This window comes from Mytilus galloprovincialis, chromosome 8 (assembly GCF_965363235.1).
Source record: "Mytilus galloprovincialis chromosome 8, xbMytGall1.hap1.1, whole genome shotgun sequence".
In the NCBI taxonomy this organism is placed as follows: Eukaryota; Metazoa; Mollusca; class Bivalvia; order Mytilida; family Mytilidae; genus Mytilus; species Mytilus galloprovincialis.
In genome coordinates, this window is record NC_134845.1 from 6,059,632 (window position 1) to 6,083,237 (window position 23,606).

Below are 23,606 nucleotides of genomic sequence, written 5' to 3' on the forward strand. Positions count from 1 at the left end.
AGAGTTCTGTTTTAAGAGGTTTTTGTCTCACCTGCAATGAAAATTGTTGGAGGTAAAACATGGGTATTATTTTTCTGATGAGGATGACAGTGTCTATAATTGTTTAAAGTTTTCTGTTTGAACATAAAAAAGAAGATGTAGTATGATTGCCAATGAGACAACTATACACAAGAGAACAAATGACATAGAAATTAACAACTATAGGTCACCGTACAACCTTCAAGAACAAGCAAAGCTCATACAGCATAGTCATGAATTGACAAATGTAAAACAACTCAAACGAGAAAACTAATGGCCTAATTCATGTTCAAACAAAAAAATGAATGAAAAACACAGGGGAATATACTTACATTAGTTTGATAAGATCTACTTGTGAAAGATCAATGATATTTTGTATGAAGTTGCATAACTATCAGTACAAATCAGTTTCAAGGCCTTGCCCCCAAAGTCATGGTATTGGGAGTAAATTATCAAGCAAGTTTCAATGTTATATCTGTACCTCTGCTGTTATAGTTTTGAATAAACATTTTATGAACAAATATTAATGCCAGGGGATAGGATAAACTTTGCGTTTCTATTTTTTTTATGCCCCACCTTCAATAGTAAAAGGGCATTATGTTTTCTGGTCTGTGCATCCCTTTGTTTGTTCATCCTTCTGTCAAGATTCAGGTTTAAGTATTTGGTCACGGTAATTTTTTATTTAGTTGAAGTCTGAACAACTTGAAACTTAGTATACATGTTCCTTATGATATGATCCTTCTAATTTTATTGCCAAATAAGAGTTAGTATCCCAATTTCACAGTCCATTGAACATATAAAATGATAGTGTGAGTGGGGCATCCTTGCACTATGAACACATTCTTTTTTTTACAAGAATTTGACAAAAAGAACATCACTGACTAACATTTTATGCTTTAAATCTGGTGGAGTTCTATTTTATAACAAGACCTTTATCTGCATTGATTCATGCAATTGATTGAGGTAACATGTATACTGGAGCATAACTTATCATTCCAAGACCAAATGATATAATCATTCATTTCAAAAGGAGCCAAGAAAAGTTTGACTCAAATTTTCCTTGCACAATGAGTGGTTCAAACTGTTGGCAAATAGGAAGTTGTTACACCGTAGATGTAATACATGTGTATTTGCTTTCAGCTACAACTCATAATCATCATCCTGCAGAGTGCAGACCAAATATCTAATCATTCTTTTTGATAGGAGCAAACCAAAAGATGATTTTTTTTCTGTAGCGAATGTTGTAAATATTCAAACTATCAGCAAGCGAAACAGGAAATGGCTACTCAGTGAATGTATGAATTGCTTACTCCCTTCACCTCTACATGATCAACCTGCATACCAAATATAAATTTATACCATCACAAATGAAATAAGAAAAGTTTGACAAATGTTTTCTTTCTGATGGATGTACGGAAAGGAGTCTGGCAGATACAAGACCGATTTTCGCGTTTGGTGACGCAGGTATTGAATTATTTCTCTTTAAAAAGCAGACCTTCACTTTTCAAAATTAGATCATACTCAATGACAAATCGACAATCCAGGTAAAAGTTACACAAGGTGAACAGTTTATGCACAGGGAGGGAAGTCTCTTTCTATATAATTGTACAAATATGTCAATAAAGTGCAATTTCAAGAGGTAATATAACATTGGTAAAATTTTAATGGGTCATTAATCTTCATCTGCTATTAAGAAGTCTGTAAAAAAATTAATTATCTATTTTTCCTTCAGCAAATCTGTAAGAGAGTAAGTAAAAATAAAAACTGCACATTGTTTTTAAATTTTATTCTTTTTTGCACCATTTTTGCATTTTAAAAATATATAAATGTATAAAACTTTTTTTCATGCTTACTGCATAGAACGAGTACAATCACATTTTGCCATACAAAACAGTTGTTTAATCTAACTAAATGCATCAATAAAACTGTATATATCTAGAACTGTGTATTTAACACATTTCATAAACTGCAACAAAGTCTGTCTTGCTTAATTTACACTCAGTTTAGCCATGGTTAGGAGAAACTTTGCCAAAATTTAAAGGGTTTTCCAGAAGTTTTTCTGCACATGTGAGATCAGTAAAAAGTACAATTTTGTTTTCATTATTCTTACTCGTTTGAACCTTCCTTAATGAGGTTATAAAAGGATAGGTTGGTCATGCAAACTCTAAATGTTATAATTTGTATTACAAACAACCAAATTGTAATAAATCTTAATTTGAAGTACAGTATGCACCAATTTTCAGAAAAAAAGCGATTTAAATTTTTTTTTGTGACATGCAATCTTTGATATGTAAATCGTTCCATTCTTGTCATTCAACAATTATTTTGTATGGCACTACACATAATGTCAATAAATAATAGATATATTTACACATAACAATAATATCTGACAATGTTAAATTTTAACATAATCAACAGATTAATAACAATACTGACTCAACAGTATGGAGGGATAATTAGTATAGTTATTGCACAACTTGTAATTATAATTTGGTCGTTAAAAAAATATGTACAATACCGGTAATTACACAATTTGCCATTTGATAAAATCAAACAATGTAAGTTAAATAAAAATATTTTACAATAAAAAGCTTCTTCCATTCCAGAAATAAATAAATACACATTTTGAAAGCTATTTCTTTTAAGATTTTTTACTCTAATCCATCATTAATCTCAATCCAAAGAATTCTGGTCGCCCATGATATAAAAATTAAAAGTTCAAGGTTAAATTTGTTCGTCATTTTTTTTTAAAAGTTTACACATTTGTTTTTAATTTTGGCAAGTTGACAGGCACAACCATAATAGGGTATATATATATATTTTTTATCTTTCCTCTACTTAAAAAAAGAAGGTACCAGATTAGATATATTGTTCGTGATTGATTTGTTCTTTGGAAGTGAAATATTCCACCTTCCTTTCTATCACCCTGGGTCTGTCTTATATAAAGAATAAATACAAGTGTAAGTAAATGGGTACTAACATTTGTTAAAATATAGAACATGAATAGCATATTTTAAAAAACATATAAAACAAAAATTAAAAAGAAACAAAATCTGTTGTTTATAGTTAGAAATGGACTGAAAATATTCTTTTGAGGGAAATAATATTCTAAAAATTAATTTAAAATGTGAAATTGAAACTAAAATTAAATTAATAATAAACCAGCTGGCTACTTCTGTCTATTTTAAGAACAAATTTCAGCTGATACATTCAAGCTCAATTTTACATTTATTAAAAATATTCTTTTAACAGTTAACTGTTGAATCCTAAAATTTCAAATAATTGAAACAAATTAAATAATAAAATATAATAAAACATTAGATATTTTTTTGCATCTCTAAGTTATAATACTATCACACTTTAAGCTATCTGCCCTCTAACAACTATACTACACAACAACAATCATACAACACTGACACATTCACACACTAATTTCCAATTACAGCTTCTTTTTTATATCCTCCATATCAGGTACACATATGATTTGCATTGATTATCAACAAACATACACATATAAAAATGTAACAGGAATCATTGTCAACAAAGGAGGAAAGATTTAGTACAGAGAAACAATAACAATAAGAATTCCAGAGTATTGTATATAACTGCTGCCTACATTGGAATATAAGGAAGATTTATAGTGATCATTCAGCTGTGATGGAACATCTTCTAGGTAATACACAATAACTCCAACTGTCATATTCTTTCTTTATAACTGGGGACTCATCAGAATCACTTGTAGACCTGAAAATAGAAAATGGATTTTCAAAAAAGTACTGGAAATTTCATGTTTTCTGGTTTTGTATTGTTGGGATGCTGTCTCATATCTAATACTGTCATTTATTCAGATTTTCAAGAATCAATTTGAGCATGTACATAAAATGATTGCCTTGTGTTGACCGGACAAAAACCTTGAACTGTATAAGTTTGATTGACAAGTATAAAGCACACTGAATAAGGGACGACATCAAAAGTTCAATGAAGGATAAAAAACTTAATTCACATAGTTTTTTCACTTAATTTAGGAAAAATTGATTGACCAATAGGGATATATGTAAAATTGATTTTAGATTAACAAAACTTGCAGCAATGTTGACCCCCTCACCCCCAAACTATTTGATTTAAGTTTTTTATCCTACATCGATCTTTTGATGTCTTCCCTAACAAGCATGAACTTTAAATTTAGATAAAAACATGAAAGTTGTGGTCATTTGAACACCTAAAATAATAACTCAATGATATATAAATAGTAGTTTTCTTTAGGAAAAAAATGAGCTATTCCTGTTCATGTGTTCATAACTTTGTTTGAATACATAAAATGTCTTCTGGTTTTTATTTTTCATGCTTAATTGACTGCTTTCCTTTTTTTTCTGATTATTTCAAGTTTTGGTGCAAATTTTTTCTACTTCATGCACTGTGCATTTTCCTTTGAAAAATACTTTGTAAGTTATGAAGAACATACTCTATAACCTGACTGATGTATGCTAACAGACATGTGATAAAATGATGGTCTACTTACACATAAATTGTAGTGACAGGGTTTTCATAAATAGTGGGTAGATCTGTATCTCCATAGGCACTAGGTCTTGTCATCAAGTTGATCCTTGGTTGAGGTTTTGGCAAGGGGAGACAAGCTGGATGACTGCTTGGATAATTACAATAATTATATAAAATCTTTGTAATTGATTCATAGCACTCATAAAACTCAGAATCTCCAACCTGGAAAACAAAATAAAACACATTTTGTGTTATAAGAATTTTTACAAATGGATAACAGATATAACATCTGACCACTTGAAGAAATTTACACTCCCATCAACAGGTATGAGATAGCATTTAGCAGATTTGAAAATTGGCATCAGAAGTCAGTGCATTATTTCTGGCTTTATTTTAAATATTTTTTCTTAAATTGTCTACTTCTAAGTAACTTAGTTTTCATCTCCCTGAATCAGAGTTGACCATAGATGGATTTTGCTATTATTTTAGGTCACTCCTAATCATATTTATAACTCTTCTTCATGGAATCATGTGTTTCTGTCTTTATACCTCCTTGGGTTTCATATATTTGACTTTGAGAATTCCAGACGATGGTAGATTCAGGAAAGCTATTAGGGCTCACTTATGACACATACAATTTATAGTGTTGTTTTCATATTTTTTTCGAAATCAAGATGGATCAGTTTTACTTTTATATGAAAAACTACCAACAACAATTACTACCAGATGCTCCGCAGGGCGCAGCTTTATACGACCGCAGAGGTTGAACCCTGAACGGTTGGGGCAAGTATGGACACAACATTCAAGCTGGATTCAGCTCTAAATTTGGATTGTGATTAAATAGTTGACACAGCATAGGTTTCTGACACAGAATGAATGTGGTCTAATGAACTTAAAAAAAAATGTTTGCCTTTGAGCAATTCACTATGCTGTTGAATATTAATCCTCTCAAAAAAATGTTTGAAGAAATTTTCTTTTTATTTATGAAATCTGAAATGAAAAAAATTGACCCTCCAATTTTTTTTTCACATCCCCCTTTCCCTTATTTCAAAACTGATCTCAATTCAAATTTCTAATGAAGTTTGCAACAATAACTACTCATTTAAATGCATCATAAAATATTAAAATGTAAAAAAAGTGCTTGTTATCACTGAATGGTAAAGATTGTTTTAATCTATCAGTTGGTAGTAAAAGTGAATATACATTGTATATTGTATAAAACAATGATTTAAGTTGATTCAACTACTATTCTGGACAAAGAAAGATAACTCCAATTGAAATCCAATTGGAATTTCTTGCTATTGCACAATATTGTGCAATTAGATATTTCTTGCTATTGTGCAATACTGTGCAATTGAAAATATTTGCTATTGCACAATACTGTGCAATTGAAGATTTCTTGCTATTGCACAATACTGTGCAATTGAAGATTTCTTGCTATTGCTGAATACTGTGCAATTGAAAATTTCTTGCTATTGCACAATACTTAATATAATAATTTTGGATCCTGATTTGGACCAACTTGAAAACTGGGCCCATAATCAAAAATCTAAGTACATGTTTAGATTCAGCATATCAAAAAAGCCCAAGAATTCATTTTTTGTTAAAATCAAACTTAGTTTAATTTTGGACCCTTTGGACGTTAATGTAAACCAATTTTAAAACGGGACCAAAAATTAAGAATCTACATACACAGTTAGATTTGGCATATCAAAGAACCCCAATTATTCAATTTTTGATGAAATCAAACAAAGTTTAATTTTGGACCCCGATTTGGACCAACTTATAAACTGGGCCAATAATAAAAAATCTAAGTACATTTTTAGATTCAGCATATCAAAGAACCCCAAGGATTCAATTTTTGTTAAAATCAAACTAAGTTTAATTTTGGACCCTTTGGACCTTAATGTAGACCAATTTGAAAACGGGACCAAAAATTAAGAATCTACATACACAGTTAGATTTGGCATATCAAAGAACACCAATTATTCAATTTTTGATAAAATCAAACAAAGTTTAAATCTGGACCCTTTGGGCCCTTTATTCCTAAACTGTTGGGACCAAAACTCCCAAAATCAATACCAACCTTCCTTTTATGGTCATAAACCTTGTGTTTAAATTTCATAGATTTCTATTTACTTATACTAAAGTTATGGTGCAAAAACCAAGAAAAATGCTTATTTGGGTCCCTCTTTGGCCCCTAATTCCTAAACTGTTGGGACCTAAACTCCCAAAATCAATACCAACCTTCCTTTTGTGGTCATAAACATTGTGTTTAAATTTCATTGATTCTATTTACTTAAACTAAAGTTATTGTGCGAAAACCAAGAATAATGCTTATTTGGGCCCTTTTTTGGCCCCTAATTCCTAAACTGTTGGAACCAAAACTCCCAAAATCAATCCCAACCTTTCTTTTGTGGTCATAAACCTTATGTCAAAATTTCATAGATTTCTATTTACTTAAACTAAAGTTATAGTGCGAAAACCAAGAAAATGCTTATTTGGGCCCTTTTTGGCCCCTAATTCCTAAAATGTTGGGACTAAAACTCCCAAAATCAATCCCAACCTTCCTTTTGTGGTCATAAACCTTGTGTTATAATTTCATAGATTTCTATTCACTTTTACTAAAGTTAGAGTGCGAAAACTAAAAGTATTCGGACGACGACGACGACGCAGACGACGACGACGCCAACGTGATAGCAATATACGACGAAAATTTTTTCAAATTTTGCGGTCGTATAATAATACTATTGATTTCTATATCAAGACTTACATCACATATTTCATGAAGCTGTAGAAGACAGAGACTTAAAGCTGGTGTTAATAGATCACATTCTTTCAAATGTAACTGTACCAAGGAAAGGGAAAGAGTTGGAATCTGAAATTAAGAAACATACATTAACGCCCATTTACATGATGTATACTCTTAGTTTATTTTCCTAATCATGATTTGATTTATTTCATTCTGAAAACAAATAGACAAAGATACAAATTTCAGTCTAATATTAGTAATAACATTTGTATCCTGATACTCTTGTCAAAACATTTATATTAAAAATTCATGAAATGACAATATTTAAAATACCTCATTCCAAAACAAGAAAAATTCTAAAATTTCCAATTCATCAAGAGAAAAAAATCTATTTTGAATAGATCACCTCCTAAAGGGGGTAAATCTACATCTGTTTGCAACAAAGGAAGGCTGACATTTTGAATTTTTGAAATCACCGCCATAAAAAATAAAATAACCACAGGAGCTGTTTACATTCCCAAGTAGTACAAATATACAGATAGGACTTACATAACAATTTCTCATCATGCATATCAAAAAATAAAATAACCAGCTATACATGTTATAAAAACAAATTTAATAATGTACTTACAGTATAAAGCACACAGTTATTGTAGTTTATGCAAACTTCAAACTTTTGGAGGAGGTCATCTAGTAAAGAGCTTGGAAGACTTGGATTGACTTTACTCATTATATCACAGATGTGTTTAAGAATACTAGAACAGGTAACAGGCCAGAGTTTCCAGTTCATCTTTTGGAGTACCACCAGTTCCATTCTTTTTAAATCTGAGGCTTTCCACATCTGTCTGTGAATGTGGGATAACTCTGTAGCTGATGGGGTATCCTGAATTATACAAGTATACAACATAGTAAAACTTTAAATTTCAGTAAGATACAGTAGTCTTTTATATTTTAAACACAGAATTATCATGATTATTTTGTCATATTGGCTACTTTTCATTAGGATTAATAATGTATACTTCCTGTGTTACAGTTTCTTTCCATACTAAGTTCATCTCTATATTTTCCAACAAACCTATGAAATTTCAAAATAGGTTTGACATGTTTGATCATGCCTCACTTTACCTGAAATTATTGGTTCAAATACTTTGAGCTAAGAACCTGCTGTTTAATAGTAATATGTTGAGATATGCTGAAGCCAGAATTTTTTTGATTTTTAGATTATCATGATTATCATTTATCAATAAATTATTCACAGTAACTTTATATTTGTCTTTTCAGGACGAAAAGACAAATAAAAAGTTACTGTGAAAAATTTAATGTTGGGAGAGTATCAATAAGTCACAAGATTTTAATTTGTTGACATAATTTAAAATTCCTTGATATTTTATAAATGAGCTTACCTCTGGTTCTTCATTAATTTTTGTGGAAATATAATGACAAGCTGCAACTAAACAGGACAGGTACTTGTTCTGAACCTGAAAGGAATCAAATATTATTGTTATACAAAAACTCAATACTTTATAGTTATTCATTGTTTAACATGTTTAAATGGTTGCATGATGTAATTGGAGGAATTTCAGTTTATTTATTTGTAGTCAGTAGAAGAATACTTTGTATTTTTTATTGTAATGCTATCAATTACCTTCAATTTACATGCATGTGTAGAATCTTTGGTGGCCAATTACAGACATGTGTAAGCAAAACAATTTCTCTTGTTGACTCCTAAGGTGTGAATAAAGAATGAATTTTGTATTTTATTAATTTCTTGATTTGTTTTTTGGATACTAGCTTAGCCTCCATGTAAACCTTAAACCTGCATTAATTTGTTTTTTGAAAATTAACTATGCTTATCATGTGAACATTAACCTTAAATTCCCAAATCTAAATGAATATTATTATTTAGTACATTGTAAAATGTATAACTAATTTGCATACCTTTACTTTTGAGAGAACAAAGTCTAAATACTGTACAGCTGTTGCAAATGTTTGGGAGCTGAAGTTGTAGAACTGATTCAAACATCTCAGTGATGACACTGCATTGTCCCTCTGGTCATTGTCTGTCATATTCTCCAACTTCCCAGCCTATAATTATATAAAGTATAAATAATAAAGTGTCCCCATTACACAATGCCCCCACTCGCACTATCATTTTCTATGTCCAGTGGACCGTGAAATTGGGGTAAAAACTCTGTTAGGGAACATGTGTACTAAGTTTCAAGTTGATTCGACTTCAACTTCATCACAAACTACCTTGACTAAAATATTTAACTTGAAGCATGACAGACAGACGAATGAACGAACCAACAGATGCACAGACCAGAAAACATACTGACCTCTACTATCGTAGGTCGGGCATAAAAATCATAATAGTGATGATGTCTCAGCTTAATATTGGTAACATTCTTGTGGATTTTTAAGGAAAAATGTCTCAAGTTCTACACAAATGTAATTCACCTGGAAAGGATTAGGAAGATTAAAAAATTCTGCGCCTTTGAAGAGTTTTAGCAAAAAGTAGATTACTTAATTACTTTCTTTACATGAAGAACAGGAATGAGTTGATTCTCCAAATAACTATACATCATGTACATGTCAAAACAAGGACTATTTTTCAAGCGCAAGAAATACTTTTTTAATTCAATGAAATGGAACATATCATGAAAGCAACAATTATTCCTAAAATTGAATATCTGAGTATGTTTAAATCATATTTCATAAGATTACCAGTAATGTCATGAATGTAATTCAAAATAGAAACTCACCAGATTTTCTCTGAATGGACACTTTGCCAGTTTCACCAAATCATTCATCAGATCTTTATACAAGATCGACTCCTAAATTAAAACAAAAATATGTGTTGACTAAGTAGTCTTTCAAGTTTCTGAAGAATTGCTTAATGTGAAGGTATTTATATACAACCAGGTTGCCTAATAAAACACATCTTTCAATGTTTGTGGGTACACTTAATCTCAGAAGAAATGTTTGGCATGGACATTTGGTAGTGAAACCTGTATGTGCTTTTTTCAGCAGAAACTTGTTTGTCTGATATGTAACATGCTTAAGCAATAAATTTCATTTAAGACTAAGTTAGCATATATTCCAAGTGACAGATCTAGTTAAGCATATTAAGCATTGCATGTACATGTAATAGTACAAATTTTAAAGATGTACAATGTAGCTTAGCAAGAATTTAGCCTAATGTAGGAATTAGCAATAAAAGGGGCTGTTCATCTTACATATCTCGACCATTAACCCATAATCATGATAATGCATGTACTTATTTTGTTCATGTTAATGAAATTTAATAAAAAGTAATTAATTTTTATTCTAGAGGCTGTCTGGCTTATATTATTGGCATAAATTTGAATAAACATGATGAAAGAACAATTTCTTAATTATTGTATCAGTTTCACTAACATTCCACAAAGGCTTTTCACAGGTAAATTATACATTACCTATATATATGCATATGTATTAAACATGTCTATATTGTAAAAAATTATGTTTTAACTGCTATAAACATGATAAATGAATAACAAATTTTATGTCTGTCAATCATTGTTACTAACACTTCATTTCCTTTCATTTAACATGTTTAATTTGATCAGTTAAAATATAATTGAATAAAAGAATTCCCCAGTTCAAAATTCCATTTTAGGTTAAATAAGTGTTTTATTGCTTTTTAGGTTAAATAAGTGTTTTATTGCTATCAATGTTAATAATGATAAATCTGGAAAATACTACTGTCCTGATTATTCAAGAAGATTGACTTCAAAATTAGAAATATATCAAGATATCGATTCATTTAAAGAATATTTAACTAAATTTATAATGATTTTTTTTGTGACTAAATGCTGAACTCACAAAATGCAAATCAGTGACATGTATCCGTTGACTGCTCCTCATTTGAATTCAATGCTTTATAATACAAAAAATAAAAATTTCTTCTCATCTTAAATGGGGGTAGGGGGTCCTTAAATAGTATTTCAATTAAATGAACAAGGAATGTACATGGAATACTTGATATGTTCAAAATTTGAAGAAATTAAAAAAAAACTGACATAAGTTTTTTCCTATAGTCAGGATATAACTGTGGCCCTAAATATATCAAGAAATTCTAAATTATATAAATTTAACATTTTTTTTTATAGGGACATTTTTATGATTTTTTTCTTATCTAAATTTTTTGTAACACAAATAAAATTTTGAAGACGTTTTGTTAAAAAACAACTTTAAAAAAACAAAATGGAACAAGATATTCCATTCTCAACTTTATGTAAGGGGCTGCAAAAGAAGCAGAAATTCTACCTTTCGTTCATCCCTTTGTTCGATCTCGGAGTCTTTGGGATTGCATGTCGATGGTAACGCCGCAACAAGTTGACCACTAACCATCTTGACTCAATTTTAAACTGGCAAAATTAGCTCACACAGGTTACAACAACCGCCTTACTTTACTGTGTTAGCATGATGATTTCAGCTTCTCCTATTTAATATTATCTGGGTTATTTTGTTGGTGGTTCTTGGCAGACGATCAGCTGTCAATATCATCTGCAAATTCAAATCTTGGCGGACAGCCAGTGTTTGTAACATTCGCCGCGATTGGTTCACAAAATAACCTGGCTATCTCATTGGTCGAAACTTTATCAATTCTTCTGATCTAAAAATAAAATAAAAGTTTGTAAATAAACAATTTGAAAATTAGAATTTGTAGATAAAAGGTATTTCTAACGCCCATAATTCTATTTAAGAACTTTATAAATTTCTTTTTAGAATGCATGTAACAATTTTTTGCCTAGATTTGCAGTTTAACGAAAATATCTTACCAAACGGGCACCTGCTATGTTTTGACAGTTCAGTCGATACGGAGCCTGTTTACAGATAGTGTATTCAGCATGCGCTTGAAAATTGAAGCCTCAATAGTATCCAAAGAGTTTTAAGTCAACTTGTGTAAATACAAAAGATGTATAGACGAAAACCATTTCTATTCGTTTTAAGTTGATGCATATGTAGAAAAATCGAAGCATTTTCCCGAAAAGTTAATTAGTAGCATTGCGCATTAATTTATTATGTAAATATTTTTGTGTATTCCGCGAACTTCTTTTACATCTCATTATCAACAAGAATTTCTTCCTTTTATATCGTAAATTTCGCATACTAAAAACCATGGAGGTATAAGAGAAGATTAAGAGGTCGTTTTAATTTTCATGGGCCAAAGGAACATCTTTGTCCAGGCTCTGTTCCTAGATATTGCACAGGTGAGTTTATAATACACTGTTACCACCCAAATTTGTGTATTCAGAAACAAATTTTTGTCATGGCAGCCATTTTAGATGATAAGAAATGTCAAAATTGAATGATGAAATGTTGTTTCTAAATCCATCTGAAGACTTTTATGAAAATTGTAAGTCAGATGTCAGTATTTAATAATAAAAAAATAGTATTTTGTTTTCCCCATTAAATTTATTTCATCAGACTTCTTATGACAACCCACCCATAGGCATATACCCAGAGGCATTTTTACTGCATCAGCTGTTTTTGCTTGACAATAAATTTCTAAACATAATTATACAAACATGTTTTGACTTAGTTAAGGTAATTACTTATTTCTAATTTACTTTAATCATGTTGTTAATAGTTTCACCATATTCTTATATCAATGATTTCTAAGGATTTCATAATTTTTAAGGTGGAACATTCCAGAATTTTTCTTACAGACTAGAGGCTATACTTCTCATTTTACTGTAATTTAACATCACAAATATTTGATAATAAATAATGTATTTTGTATGTGTCTATGTAATTGTGAAATAATAATGTCCCCCAATTTATGGGTTTTAGGTGAGGCATATTCCACAGAATAGGGAAGTTTTTCAAATAACATGAATTTTACCTCAAACATTTGTCAAATGAAGGATATTTTCAAAGATAAAAGTTCAGTCAAATCTTTTTTTTATATAGGCATACATGTTCATTCTTTTGAGAATTATATTCCACAGAATAGGGAAGTTTTTCAAATAACATGAATTTTACCTCAAACATTTGTCAAATGAAGGATATTTTCAAAGATAAAAGTTCAGTCAAATCTTCTTTTGGGGAAAGACGGCTTCAAGCCGTCAATTCCCTAATGGGGTTGGCCAGAGTATCATTCCCTCACGTCAATCATTTTGTTTTGATAGTTTGGAAACCCCCTCAAAATGTCATACTGAAATTGATGACAAGGAGAACAGATTGACTTTAAATACATTTTTTACACATTTCCCTTCTGTTTCTCGTGAAATTATCGTATATTGAGCTTTCCCTTACACTATATACGTTTCTTTTACAGTCCGGAAAAATCATTATTACGAAATATTCTAAATATATCTAACCTAGTGACGTCATTGTTGGAATGCCACACAGGGATATCCTTTATTCATTATAAAAACCAGTCACAGTATTTGTATACTAATTTAAAATCCGTATTTGTTAAATGTAAACCTAATGATGTTTGCTGTAGTGTAGATTATTCACACACCAACATGCAATGCTTTAATCTGAGGCTATAATCAGATAATTTGTAGGTCAACTTTCGTGGTAAACAATGTCAATGGGGATACTTGAGCTTGGGGAGAGAAACGACAGTTTTCATTGTTTCTGTAAAGTTCTGTTTTTAGAATCTTCCTTCAATTCAGGAGCACCTCCATTGATGAGTAATTATACACTAAAATCAAAGTAAATGTTTCTGAACACTTAAAATGTGACATTTAGTAGATGATAAGTAGTCTTCTATATAAAAAAAATTTGTGTACCAACATAATTATTGAAATGGTTAAAAAAAAATTAAAAAAAATAAATGTTGCTTTTTGTAGTTTATACCTATTGAGATTGGGGAGAGCAACTGCAGTTGTAAAGTTATGTTTTTAGAATCCTTCTCCAATTAAGGAGCACCTCAATTGATGAGTAATTACCCACTAAAATGAAAGTTTATGTATCTGAACACTAAAAATGTCACATAAAGTATATATATGATAAGTAGTCATCAATTAAAAAATAAATTTTGAGTACCAACATAATTATTGAAGTGGTCATTTTTTTTTTTCATTTTTTTTTTAAATATTGCTTTTTGTAGTTTAAAGCTATTTATTCATGAATTTTACAGATATATCAAAATATGGGATCTGGAAACAAACTTCACACAGCTTATATCAATCATATTTGATTTTATAAGTACATGTATCCCTGTGATGAGAGTTGTAACTGGGAACTTTATCAATGGAAAATTAAAACTGAATAGATTTTTCAGTCCTCACTTTCTTGAGAATACTGTCACAAAAAATTGAGAATGGTCTTAGCTTGCCGTTCAGTTGTACATAATTAAAATTCTAAAATATATTGTAGTAGTTGTTAAATTCAATTGAATTTTAGATAATTAACTCCCAACTTTAATCAAATGTTTTGATTTAGAAGGTGCAGATCTCATTGGTCCAAATTGTCTCTATGATGAATTCTTGACTAAGGAAATGAAATAACAATAAACAACAATTAGTTTCATTATTGTTAGCCTTTCTATATGTTCTAGTTGTTCTTTTGCTCATTCTTTGTTTGTAGACTATCAAAAGATACCCCCCTAAAAATTGAAACAATGGCCGTCTTTTCCCTCAGAGCTCTTCAGCTCTTTGATTTATATAGGCATACATGGTCATTCTTTTGAGAATTAGAAACATGACCCTTAATTGCTTTTAAAAAGTGTTGTATTGCAACTTTCTATGAACTCAGTTGAAGACTAGACATGCTAGAAGTAGAACATAATATTTATATTACATATACATGTATATTAAACTTTTGGAATGTTTTTATTAGATTTGTTGTTTGTTTTCTAGTTATCTTGGTGCACAGTTGAGGGTCAGGATGAGGCTTCACAATGGAATAGATGCTGAGTGTCTAATGCAGATGCTTAGGCAGAACTTAATTAAAGAACAAGACCAATGGAAACCAAAGGCATACAATTCTGTTGATATTGACACATCGGTAAGAAATATAGACCTTCTATTAATATACATGATTGTTAAAGAAATGCATCCAGGGTTTATCTTCATGATCCTAACAATTAATGATGGGGAGAAAATTTGATTAATTCCTCTAGGCAATACTTTTAACACACATCCTGTCTGAGAAGCAAAAGAGGAAGTTTTTTACTATTTAAATAATTATTATCAGAATCATTTAAATTTTTGTAAGGTAAGCAGATACATGTGTTATGTGTCAACATTTATATTATATGTGAAAAAAGGTAGGTAGCTTTATTAAATAGTCTTGTAGTCTTAGCTATATATTGTTTGTTGTTATTCTTGCACAATAAAAGATTTGTCTGGTATTTTATAAGTTACCTACACTTAAAGCAAATGCAAGAATGAAAGATTTTTAAATTATGTTAATCATGCAGTTAACAAAGTACAAAAATTACAAAGAGAGCAGAGACATGTGGCAATATTTGAGAAACAAATATTTATTCAAAATAGTAGTAAAAACTGCAACTTTAAGTTCCTGAAAAACAAAAACAGATCTGATACATTCTTCTTTCTTCAAAATTTAATTACAAGATTTAATTTTGAATCATATTTGCCAACAAACTGAAAAATGTTTGAATGATGCTGTAAATGTTGAATTCAGAGCATGTTCACAACAATGTTTAAAGTATATATGTATAGCTAATGATGGAACCGCATCATCATGTACACACATCTGCAATACATGTATTGTCGTATAATTGTGAATTGACACTTCCATTTCAGCATTCAAACAACATTATTTGATTGCTTTTATAGATTCTACTCTAATTTTAGACTGAGGTCACTTAAGTATATTATTAGTAAGACATTTCCCCCACTTATAGACTACAAATTGTGTAAATATGTACATTGTACACCCAAGGTTTTTGACATTTTAAGTAAGGGACTAATCAGCTGAGAATGATTAAAGTCACAAGTGACTATATAGATTTCACCTGTAACAATTTGGTTACTTAAAAAAAATATTTCACTTGCGATGTTTAGACTTGCTTACGTTTTCTAGGCAGTACATTCTTATCATAGTTTCAGTAATGTTATATATATATATGTAAACAATCTGAAATACTGCTTGTTTAGTTTGCATAAATGTAGGTCAACCGGTCAATACAGAAAATTTAAATCTCTGCAATTTTTCCTGTATGGTTTATTTCTGGATATCAGTTATTTTACCTGTGGTGTATATATATAAAACCAATGTAATTCAGGTATTACCCTAAAATTACCATTTGTAAACTATTGTTTGTGATCAATAACTAGGTTAGTTAATCATAGGTCTCCTATAATAGAGATGAATATATATGTATCTACCATGTAATTATAGTAAATACAATTTTTTCATCACAATTAAACGGCTTCAGAAACAGGCGAAATATTTGACATTTTTTATAGTGAATATTTTTAATAGTCTAAGTAACAAGAGGGCTACTGTAGAATATGGTCTATTTGAATGTAGACTATAAAGTTAAGTATTTTCAAAATTATCTCCAGCAATAGTTAAATCTGTTAACATTGCTTTAAGTCACAAGAGACTAGATATAGATATTTTACCTGTGAAAAATTGTTTACCTTAAAAAAGGTCAGAAATAACAACATTTCACTTGTGATGTTTAGACATGAATTAATTTTAGTTCTGTAGACTTTACAACACAGGAACATTCTAAACATAGTTTCAGTGTTGTTATGCATTGTTAATTAACAAAAAATGTAGGTCAACTGTCAACACAGAAAATTTAAATCACTGCAGTGTCTAAGGTATGATATATTTCTGCATACCAGTCATTTTACCTGTGGTGTACATCGTGTATGCAAATACAAATGTTATCCAAGTATAACCCTGACATTACCATTTGTTATCTAGTCTGACCAATAAGTAGGATGTAAACAAGCATAGGTCTCCTATAATAGTCATACATACTAGTATATATATTTTCTGTAAAAATAAGATAAATCATTGGCTTTAGAATCAGTCAAATATTTCATAGTTTTAGTGACTGGTTATGTTTTTTTATATTTAGGAATGGTCTAAAAACCACATTTTTGTATCCATTGCATACAAGCCATACCTACTCATTCTAAGTGTATATGAAGTTGATAAATGACTTTGACATTTTAAGTTCCAAATGCAAGGAACTGAACATTTTTACTATGCTCAAAAGGCGTATTCTAAATTTGTTTCTATGCAACATCTATCATCATTTTGACATTAGAAGTAAAATTTCAATTTTATTTCATATAAAAAAGCAATGTCAAAGAAATGTAAATAGCCTTGATATTTTATAGTGTACCATTAATGTTAAGTTATATACTTTGTGTATACTCTACAGTTACATGAGTTAAGAGCACTTCAAAAGTGTGGCATTATTGGTTTTTGTAACACTTTATAAAGAACACACTCTCTTGTATCATGTGCATGCAATCTGGTCAAGTGATCTGAAGTCTGTACAATCATGTGAAAAAGACAAATATGAAACAGGTGCAGATGCAAGCCATTTTGATTGGGGGGTGGGGGGTGGGGGGGGGGGGTATCCTACCCCTGGAACACCATGAAAAGTTCAGTTTGGTCCAAATGAAGGGTTAAGGGTAATATCTAACAAGCCTTTTGTAATAGTTTAAAACAACTGTTAAGCATGTTAAGTTGTTTAGATCATCATTTAGAATTTTAGTGATAAGAATATTTCACTAAATTATCAAAGATATATTTCACCTCTATAGTAACTTAACATAGTTTTGTGCATTTAGTATCATTTGGGTCATGGGTCAAGGTTGGGCTAGTCACATTTCATGTATTTTTGGCAGTCATCTCTATATCAATTATTCTACTTTTCATTTTATTCTAAGAATTAGCTTTAACTCAGATTTTGTGTGTTTAAATTACTACATTTTCTATTCGATGATTAAAAATTGTGATATAATTTGAAAAATCAGCAAGACAACAGCCAACAACATGACAAGACAATTCTAGTAAACTACAAAATATCTAATCATTTAAACAGAAACATGAATGTATTATGTATGATGTCATTAAACCAGGGATATTAGGGATTAGTAAACCTACGAATTAGTAATTAAAAAAATCAGAAGCTTCCTTTTTTCTATGAAATAACCAGGATGCATATTTACGTAAATACAAATGTTTGTTGTTTTAACGGGAAGTAATCATGATCATGATAATGATTTGTTTTATTTATTTGTACAGGAAGTGAATGGAAATCAGAGAGATGAGGCTGTTCGGTGGATGTTGTTTCTAAACAGGAGGTTTGGATTTACCCCAGAAACCTTTGGTCTCAGTGTTTCCCTTCTCGACAGATTTCATTGTCTTGTTAAAGTGAGTTTAGTCACATGGTTTAGGTGTAGTAATAATTAAAAACATATCCCAAGTCCCAATTTGCTTTTACCAAGGTCTTCCAAACAATGCTAAGTACAATATAAAGGCTTTGTCCAGTTCAAAGGACCAAATAACTATTCAAATGAAAGATTACACCAACTTAGGCAACTACATCATGCCAGGTTCATTAAAGTACAAATAAATTAGGACATGGTCTTATTTCATGTTGTGATAAATTTTTGTAAAAAAGTCACTCATTCCCATCTATATACATTTTGTACACAAGTGTTTGCCCTATTTGATGATGTCAGACTGTATGTTAAAAAGAAAACTAAGAGGTTCACAACAGCAGTAATTAAGTAAGATCCATGTGTGCACAATCTGAAGACACTAGTCCTTGAGTGTAGCTGGTATATATATTATATTTGTGAATAAATGAAGATGTTGAGTATACACCAGTGAGACAGCAACCCAATGATAAAAGATCTTAAGATTAACATAGAGTCATCAACACTCATATGAGAAAATCTCTTTATTGTCCTGAGTATACACTAGTGAGACAGCCACCCAATGATAAAAGATCTTAAGATTAACATACAGTCATCAACACTCATATGAGAAAATCTCTTTATTGTCCTGAGTATACACCAGTGAGACAGCAACCCAATGATAAAAGATCTTAAGATTAACATACAGTCATCAACACTCATATGAGAAAATCTCTTTATTGTCCGGAGTCAAAACAGTTGAAAAGATTAAACAAACTGAGACTATCACCTTTACTTAAATACTTATCATACCTTTGGAAGCTGTTTTGTTAATAGGAAATTTTTAATGCATTGTGCTATTTTCGAAATAGTTAAATTAGTTTAAAAAACCCAACACTGTCTCATAAGGGATTGTTTTTAACATAGCTTATTTTTTTACAGGTTCGACCTAAGTATCTGCACTGTGTAGCCATAAGCTGTCTTTACATCGCAGCTAAGACCCTGGAGGAAGAAGAAGTATGTATTAAAGGGAATTAACTTTCCAGTGCAATATTCAGTATCGCTCATAGATACATCTCTGCTTTTGAGCCATGTTAGGAAATTTTAAAGATTTCAGATATTACCATTTTATAATTTATAGTTTCGATAATATTAATTGATTTCAGATGATTATAAAAAAAATAGTCATGCCCTTTTCTTTCAGTTCAAAAATAACATGCTAGTTCATGAGATTTTGTAAAAAAATCATTTGATAGTCGTAGAACAAACCAATACAATGTTATTGTAGAGAGAGGGAGATTTTGGAAATGTGCAGATATTCTATTATGAACTATTGCCTATTTTCTCCACTTTCAATCTTACATCTCACATTAATATTTCATTTTCTGTAGCTAAGTTATGATGTTATTTCAGGTAATTCCCAGCACCGTAGATCTTGTGAAGATAAGTCAGTGTAGCTGTTCAGTGGCAGAAATCCTACGCATGGAGCTCGCCATTCTTAACAAATTATCATGGAACAGTAAATTTGTTACAGCAGTTGACTTTCTTCACATTGTAAGTGTGTAAACAGATATGTTACATAGTTAAAGTTAAAGCATTTAATCAAATTTAAAGATATTTTATTTACTGTATTTTCTGAATTAGGATCCCATTTCCAATATAACATATTTTAAATCATTAAATGCAGATAGTCTGATAATAACCTTATCAAGGTTATTTCCAACACAATGCTTAAAATCTTCAGGCTTACGGTAGATCTTTTTCTGTGCAGTCATTCTGGGTATTATGCAAAAAAAACCCTCTGAATTGGAATCCTATGATCATATTTGAAAGCATTAAATGCAGATATTCTGATAACAGCTGATGTAATTTCCAAGGAAATAGTTAAAATTATCATGCCTTTAATGTCATACATCAAAACGAAGATGGTCAAATTTCTTACAACTATGATCTGATAGGTTATTATTATTAAAATGTGTTTTTTGTTACTGTATAGTATATGCCAAACAGAAATAGACATGTAAATTAATCTATAAATATAATTTGCAGGTCAGTATATTACATCTAACATTTGCTTCAGGAACATACAATTGTTAGATACTGTTAATGTATTTCTATTTGTACATTTAAGATCCACGGATTGTTGATGAATTATTTCCCTCAACTGCTTAAGGGACTCTCTGACATGACACCCTCACGTCATCTGGGACTTCTGATGAGACGTTTGTTTTGTTGCTATAGTGACCATCGATTGATGACCTTCAGACCGGTGACCTTAGCTATGACTGTTATCTGTTTAGAACTGGAACAGATGACCCCTAATTGGCTCTCCATGGTTATTATGGTTCAACAAATGGCTAAGGTATTTATCTATACATCACATGGTAACACATGCTTAGAGATGGAAAAAATCAATAAGGGCAGGATATACAAATAGTACATAGACCAAATATAAAAAAAACAATAAGAAAAACAAGAAAAAAAAGGAGAAAATCTGATAGAGCAACAACAAAATGTATTTAATGACTTGTCAAATCGGAGTCTCTGAATAGTTTAACAGTCATTTCTGAATACCAGTATATAATACTGATTTTGGTGTTTTCACATTTCAAACTTAAATATTTTATATTACTATATACATGTAGTTTAATTGAAAACATTGCATTTTTGTAGAGAAAACTGTCCTTTTCATATATAAAACCTTCATTAAGCGAGTTACGAAAACCAGAGATAATATTCCTTTTTTATCTTACAGATTGACAATGAAGATTTTATCCAATGCCGAGAGGAAAGTGGACGGTTTCTAACCAGTAACAAACTACTACCCACCGGTTATAAATTTTCTGCTCAAAAGCCATTGCCTAAAAAGTCGATCAAACGTAAGGCCAGTATTCTAGATGACGAGGACGATATCTATGACGGGATCAAGAGGCTGTACAATGAAGACAGCAATGATGTCAGGATGTCATGTGCCAAAGAGTTGCACCAGGATAACCAAGACAATTTCATACAAATGACTACTGTTAGTGCCAATTAAATATGTAATCTCAGGTGTTTTGGATGTTACAGGTAGATAGAGTTGAGAAATCATATCATTATCCTTGCTGAAAACTTTATAAATTATCCTTTTTGGTGTGACTTGGTTTGTAGAATTTATCTTCTCTGCATTTTCCTTCTTCAAAAATGAATCTTAGACGAATATATACTTTATGAATAGTTAACGAGTAAATGTCGTTTGAAATATGTGTTATTAATAAATCGAAAAGAACAAAAACTAACAGTTTGTAAACTTTGCGTTAAAGTAAATGCTACACTGTTATGTCTTCTGTTTCTCAACTTTTTCTAAATGCAAGTCCTATCTGAGGCCAAGAGATGCATATGTCAATCAAAAACTAACAGAAATAATCTTTTAACTGTAGCCGATGTCTCTTTTGATATAATTTGTTTTATTTATGTTACATTTTTCACAAGAATATGTTAAAGTGCCATATTTTATTCTGTTTATAGAAGTGTTTATTATTACTACGTACTTAACATATTCTTGTAGATCTACCCACTCATATGATTGTTAATGCCATTATTATGAAGCTTGCCCATTCTGAATTTGATACCATAGATATTATACCTAGAGATCAGTTGATTTGATCTTCTTTAAAAAAAAACACTTTGTTTGGCAACATTTGTCAAATTATCTTTGTACAATTTTTTTTTCTCGAAATTATAAAATCTGGGGATATTTTTTTGGCAATAATTCTTATCTGTGAAATAACAATTCATTTTATTTTTTACAATCAAAAATATATATTAGTGCTAACATACAATTTTGTTTGCTCATACTGCAGCTAAATTATATGAAAATTATAAATTGTTATTTTTTTTCCTTGTTATTTTTGTTTGTAAATACCTGTACAAAGTTTTTCTTTTTAATTTTTGAAGAGGCTGTGACAAGAACAAACTATTATATTATTATTTCCACTGATGAGTACAGTATTTTGATTTCTGTATGTTATTATGTGTTGTAAGTTATTTATGAATCTTTTTGCTTTAATGTTCTTTTATATAGTTTATTTACATCTACAAATATGAAGACGGAAAATTTGATTCAAGAGCATTTTTGTTAAGATTAAAATTATTTTCTTGGGTTATAAAATCCTTTTTTTCTCAAATTTGATTTTTGAACTAAGATGTATCAATTAGAAAATGAATCTAAATCTATCAATTGAAATTGGTTGAAAAAAGAAAGGAAGATTTTGAATTAGAAAAAAATTCCATGAGTGGAGGAGTTCTTGTTTTAATGGTCCTCTGCTACTTATTTTCTCACACTTTTACAATAATTACTTTATTTTAAATGAAATTGATAATTGTAATAGAATTGAACAATTTCAACATTTAAGATAAAAAGAAAAGTAAATAACTTGCACCTTTCAGAGTTTATTTTTGTTGTTTATAACCTATGATTTTATTGCTAACCCTTATTTTGTTCATGAGTGGTGTAGAATATATTATATTTCATATTTTCAGCAAAATACAAAAAAAAAAACATGAAACATAAAAAAAAATGTTAAAAAAAATATATATATAAACATAAAATGTAAGAAAACAGTTGCTTTTAATTGTAGTTAAAATATTTTAATTTATTTAAACTGTTGTGACCATAGTTTCATTAATATCTAGGGTTATAAGTATAAAAAATAATGAATCGGATATGTTGAGGCACCACACGGGGCAAAACCAAAAGACACAAACAAAAATTTTACGGAGCATTTAAACAACATGTTCTTTCTAAATTTAAAGAATTTTCATATGGTTTTTTTTAGAACTAAAAACATTTTCAGCTCTTCAGCCATTTACTCTAACAATCTTGTGAATAAAGTTAAATATGTGCTGTAATGGATGAATGACTTATTTAATTCAAATTAAAATATTTCTTATAACATTCATTGGAATTAAAAAATTTAGAAATGGAAAAAAGTTGAACT

At 30.0% G+C, this 23,606-nt stretch overlaps 2 protein-coding genes across 2 annotated transcripts; one reads left to right on the plus strand and one right to left on the minus strand.

Moving 5' to 3' along the window:
- Positions 1–3,175: 3,175 nt before the first annotated feature.
- LOC143084938 (cyclin-G1-like) lies at positions 3,176–12,174 on the minus strand. The gene is made up of 9 exons (XM_076261018.1): positions 12,091–12,174; positions 11,576–11,924; positions 10,030–10,101; positions 9,206–9,352; positions 8,671–8,745; positions 7,899–8,150; positions 7,289–7,393; positions 4,538–4,737; positions 3,176–3,762 (listed from the first exon to the last, which is right to left on the minus strand). Exons 2-9 carry the CDS (start codon positions 11,657–11,659, stop codon positions 3,663–3,665), a joined length of 1,035 nt encoding a protein of 344 aa, XP_076117133.1. The 5' UTR covers positions 11,660–11,924; positions 12,091–12,174; the 3' UTR covers positions 3,176–3,662.
- Positions 12,175–12,356: 182 nt separating this feature from the next.
- On the plus strand, positions 12,357–22,346 carry LOC143084940 (cyclin-I-like). Its single transcript, XM_076261019.1, has 7 exons — positions 12,357–12,522; positions 15,127–15,274; positions 18,512–18,640; positions 19,570–19,644; positions 20,041–20,181; positions 20,759–20,989; positions 21,383–22,346. The coding sequence occupies exons 2-7, from the start codon at positions 15,155–15,157 to the stop codon at positions 21,662–21,664; spliced, it is 978 nt and encodes a 325-aa protein (XP_076117134.1). The 5' UTR covers positions 12,357–12,522; positions 15,127–15,154; the 3' UTR covers positions 21,665–22,346.
- The last annotated feature ends 1,260 nt before the right edge of the window (positions 22,347–23,606 follow it).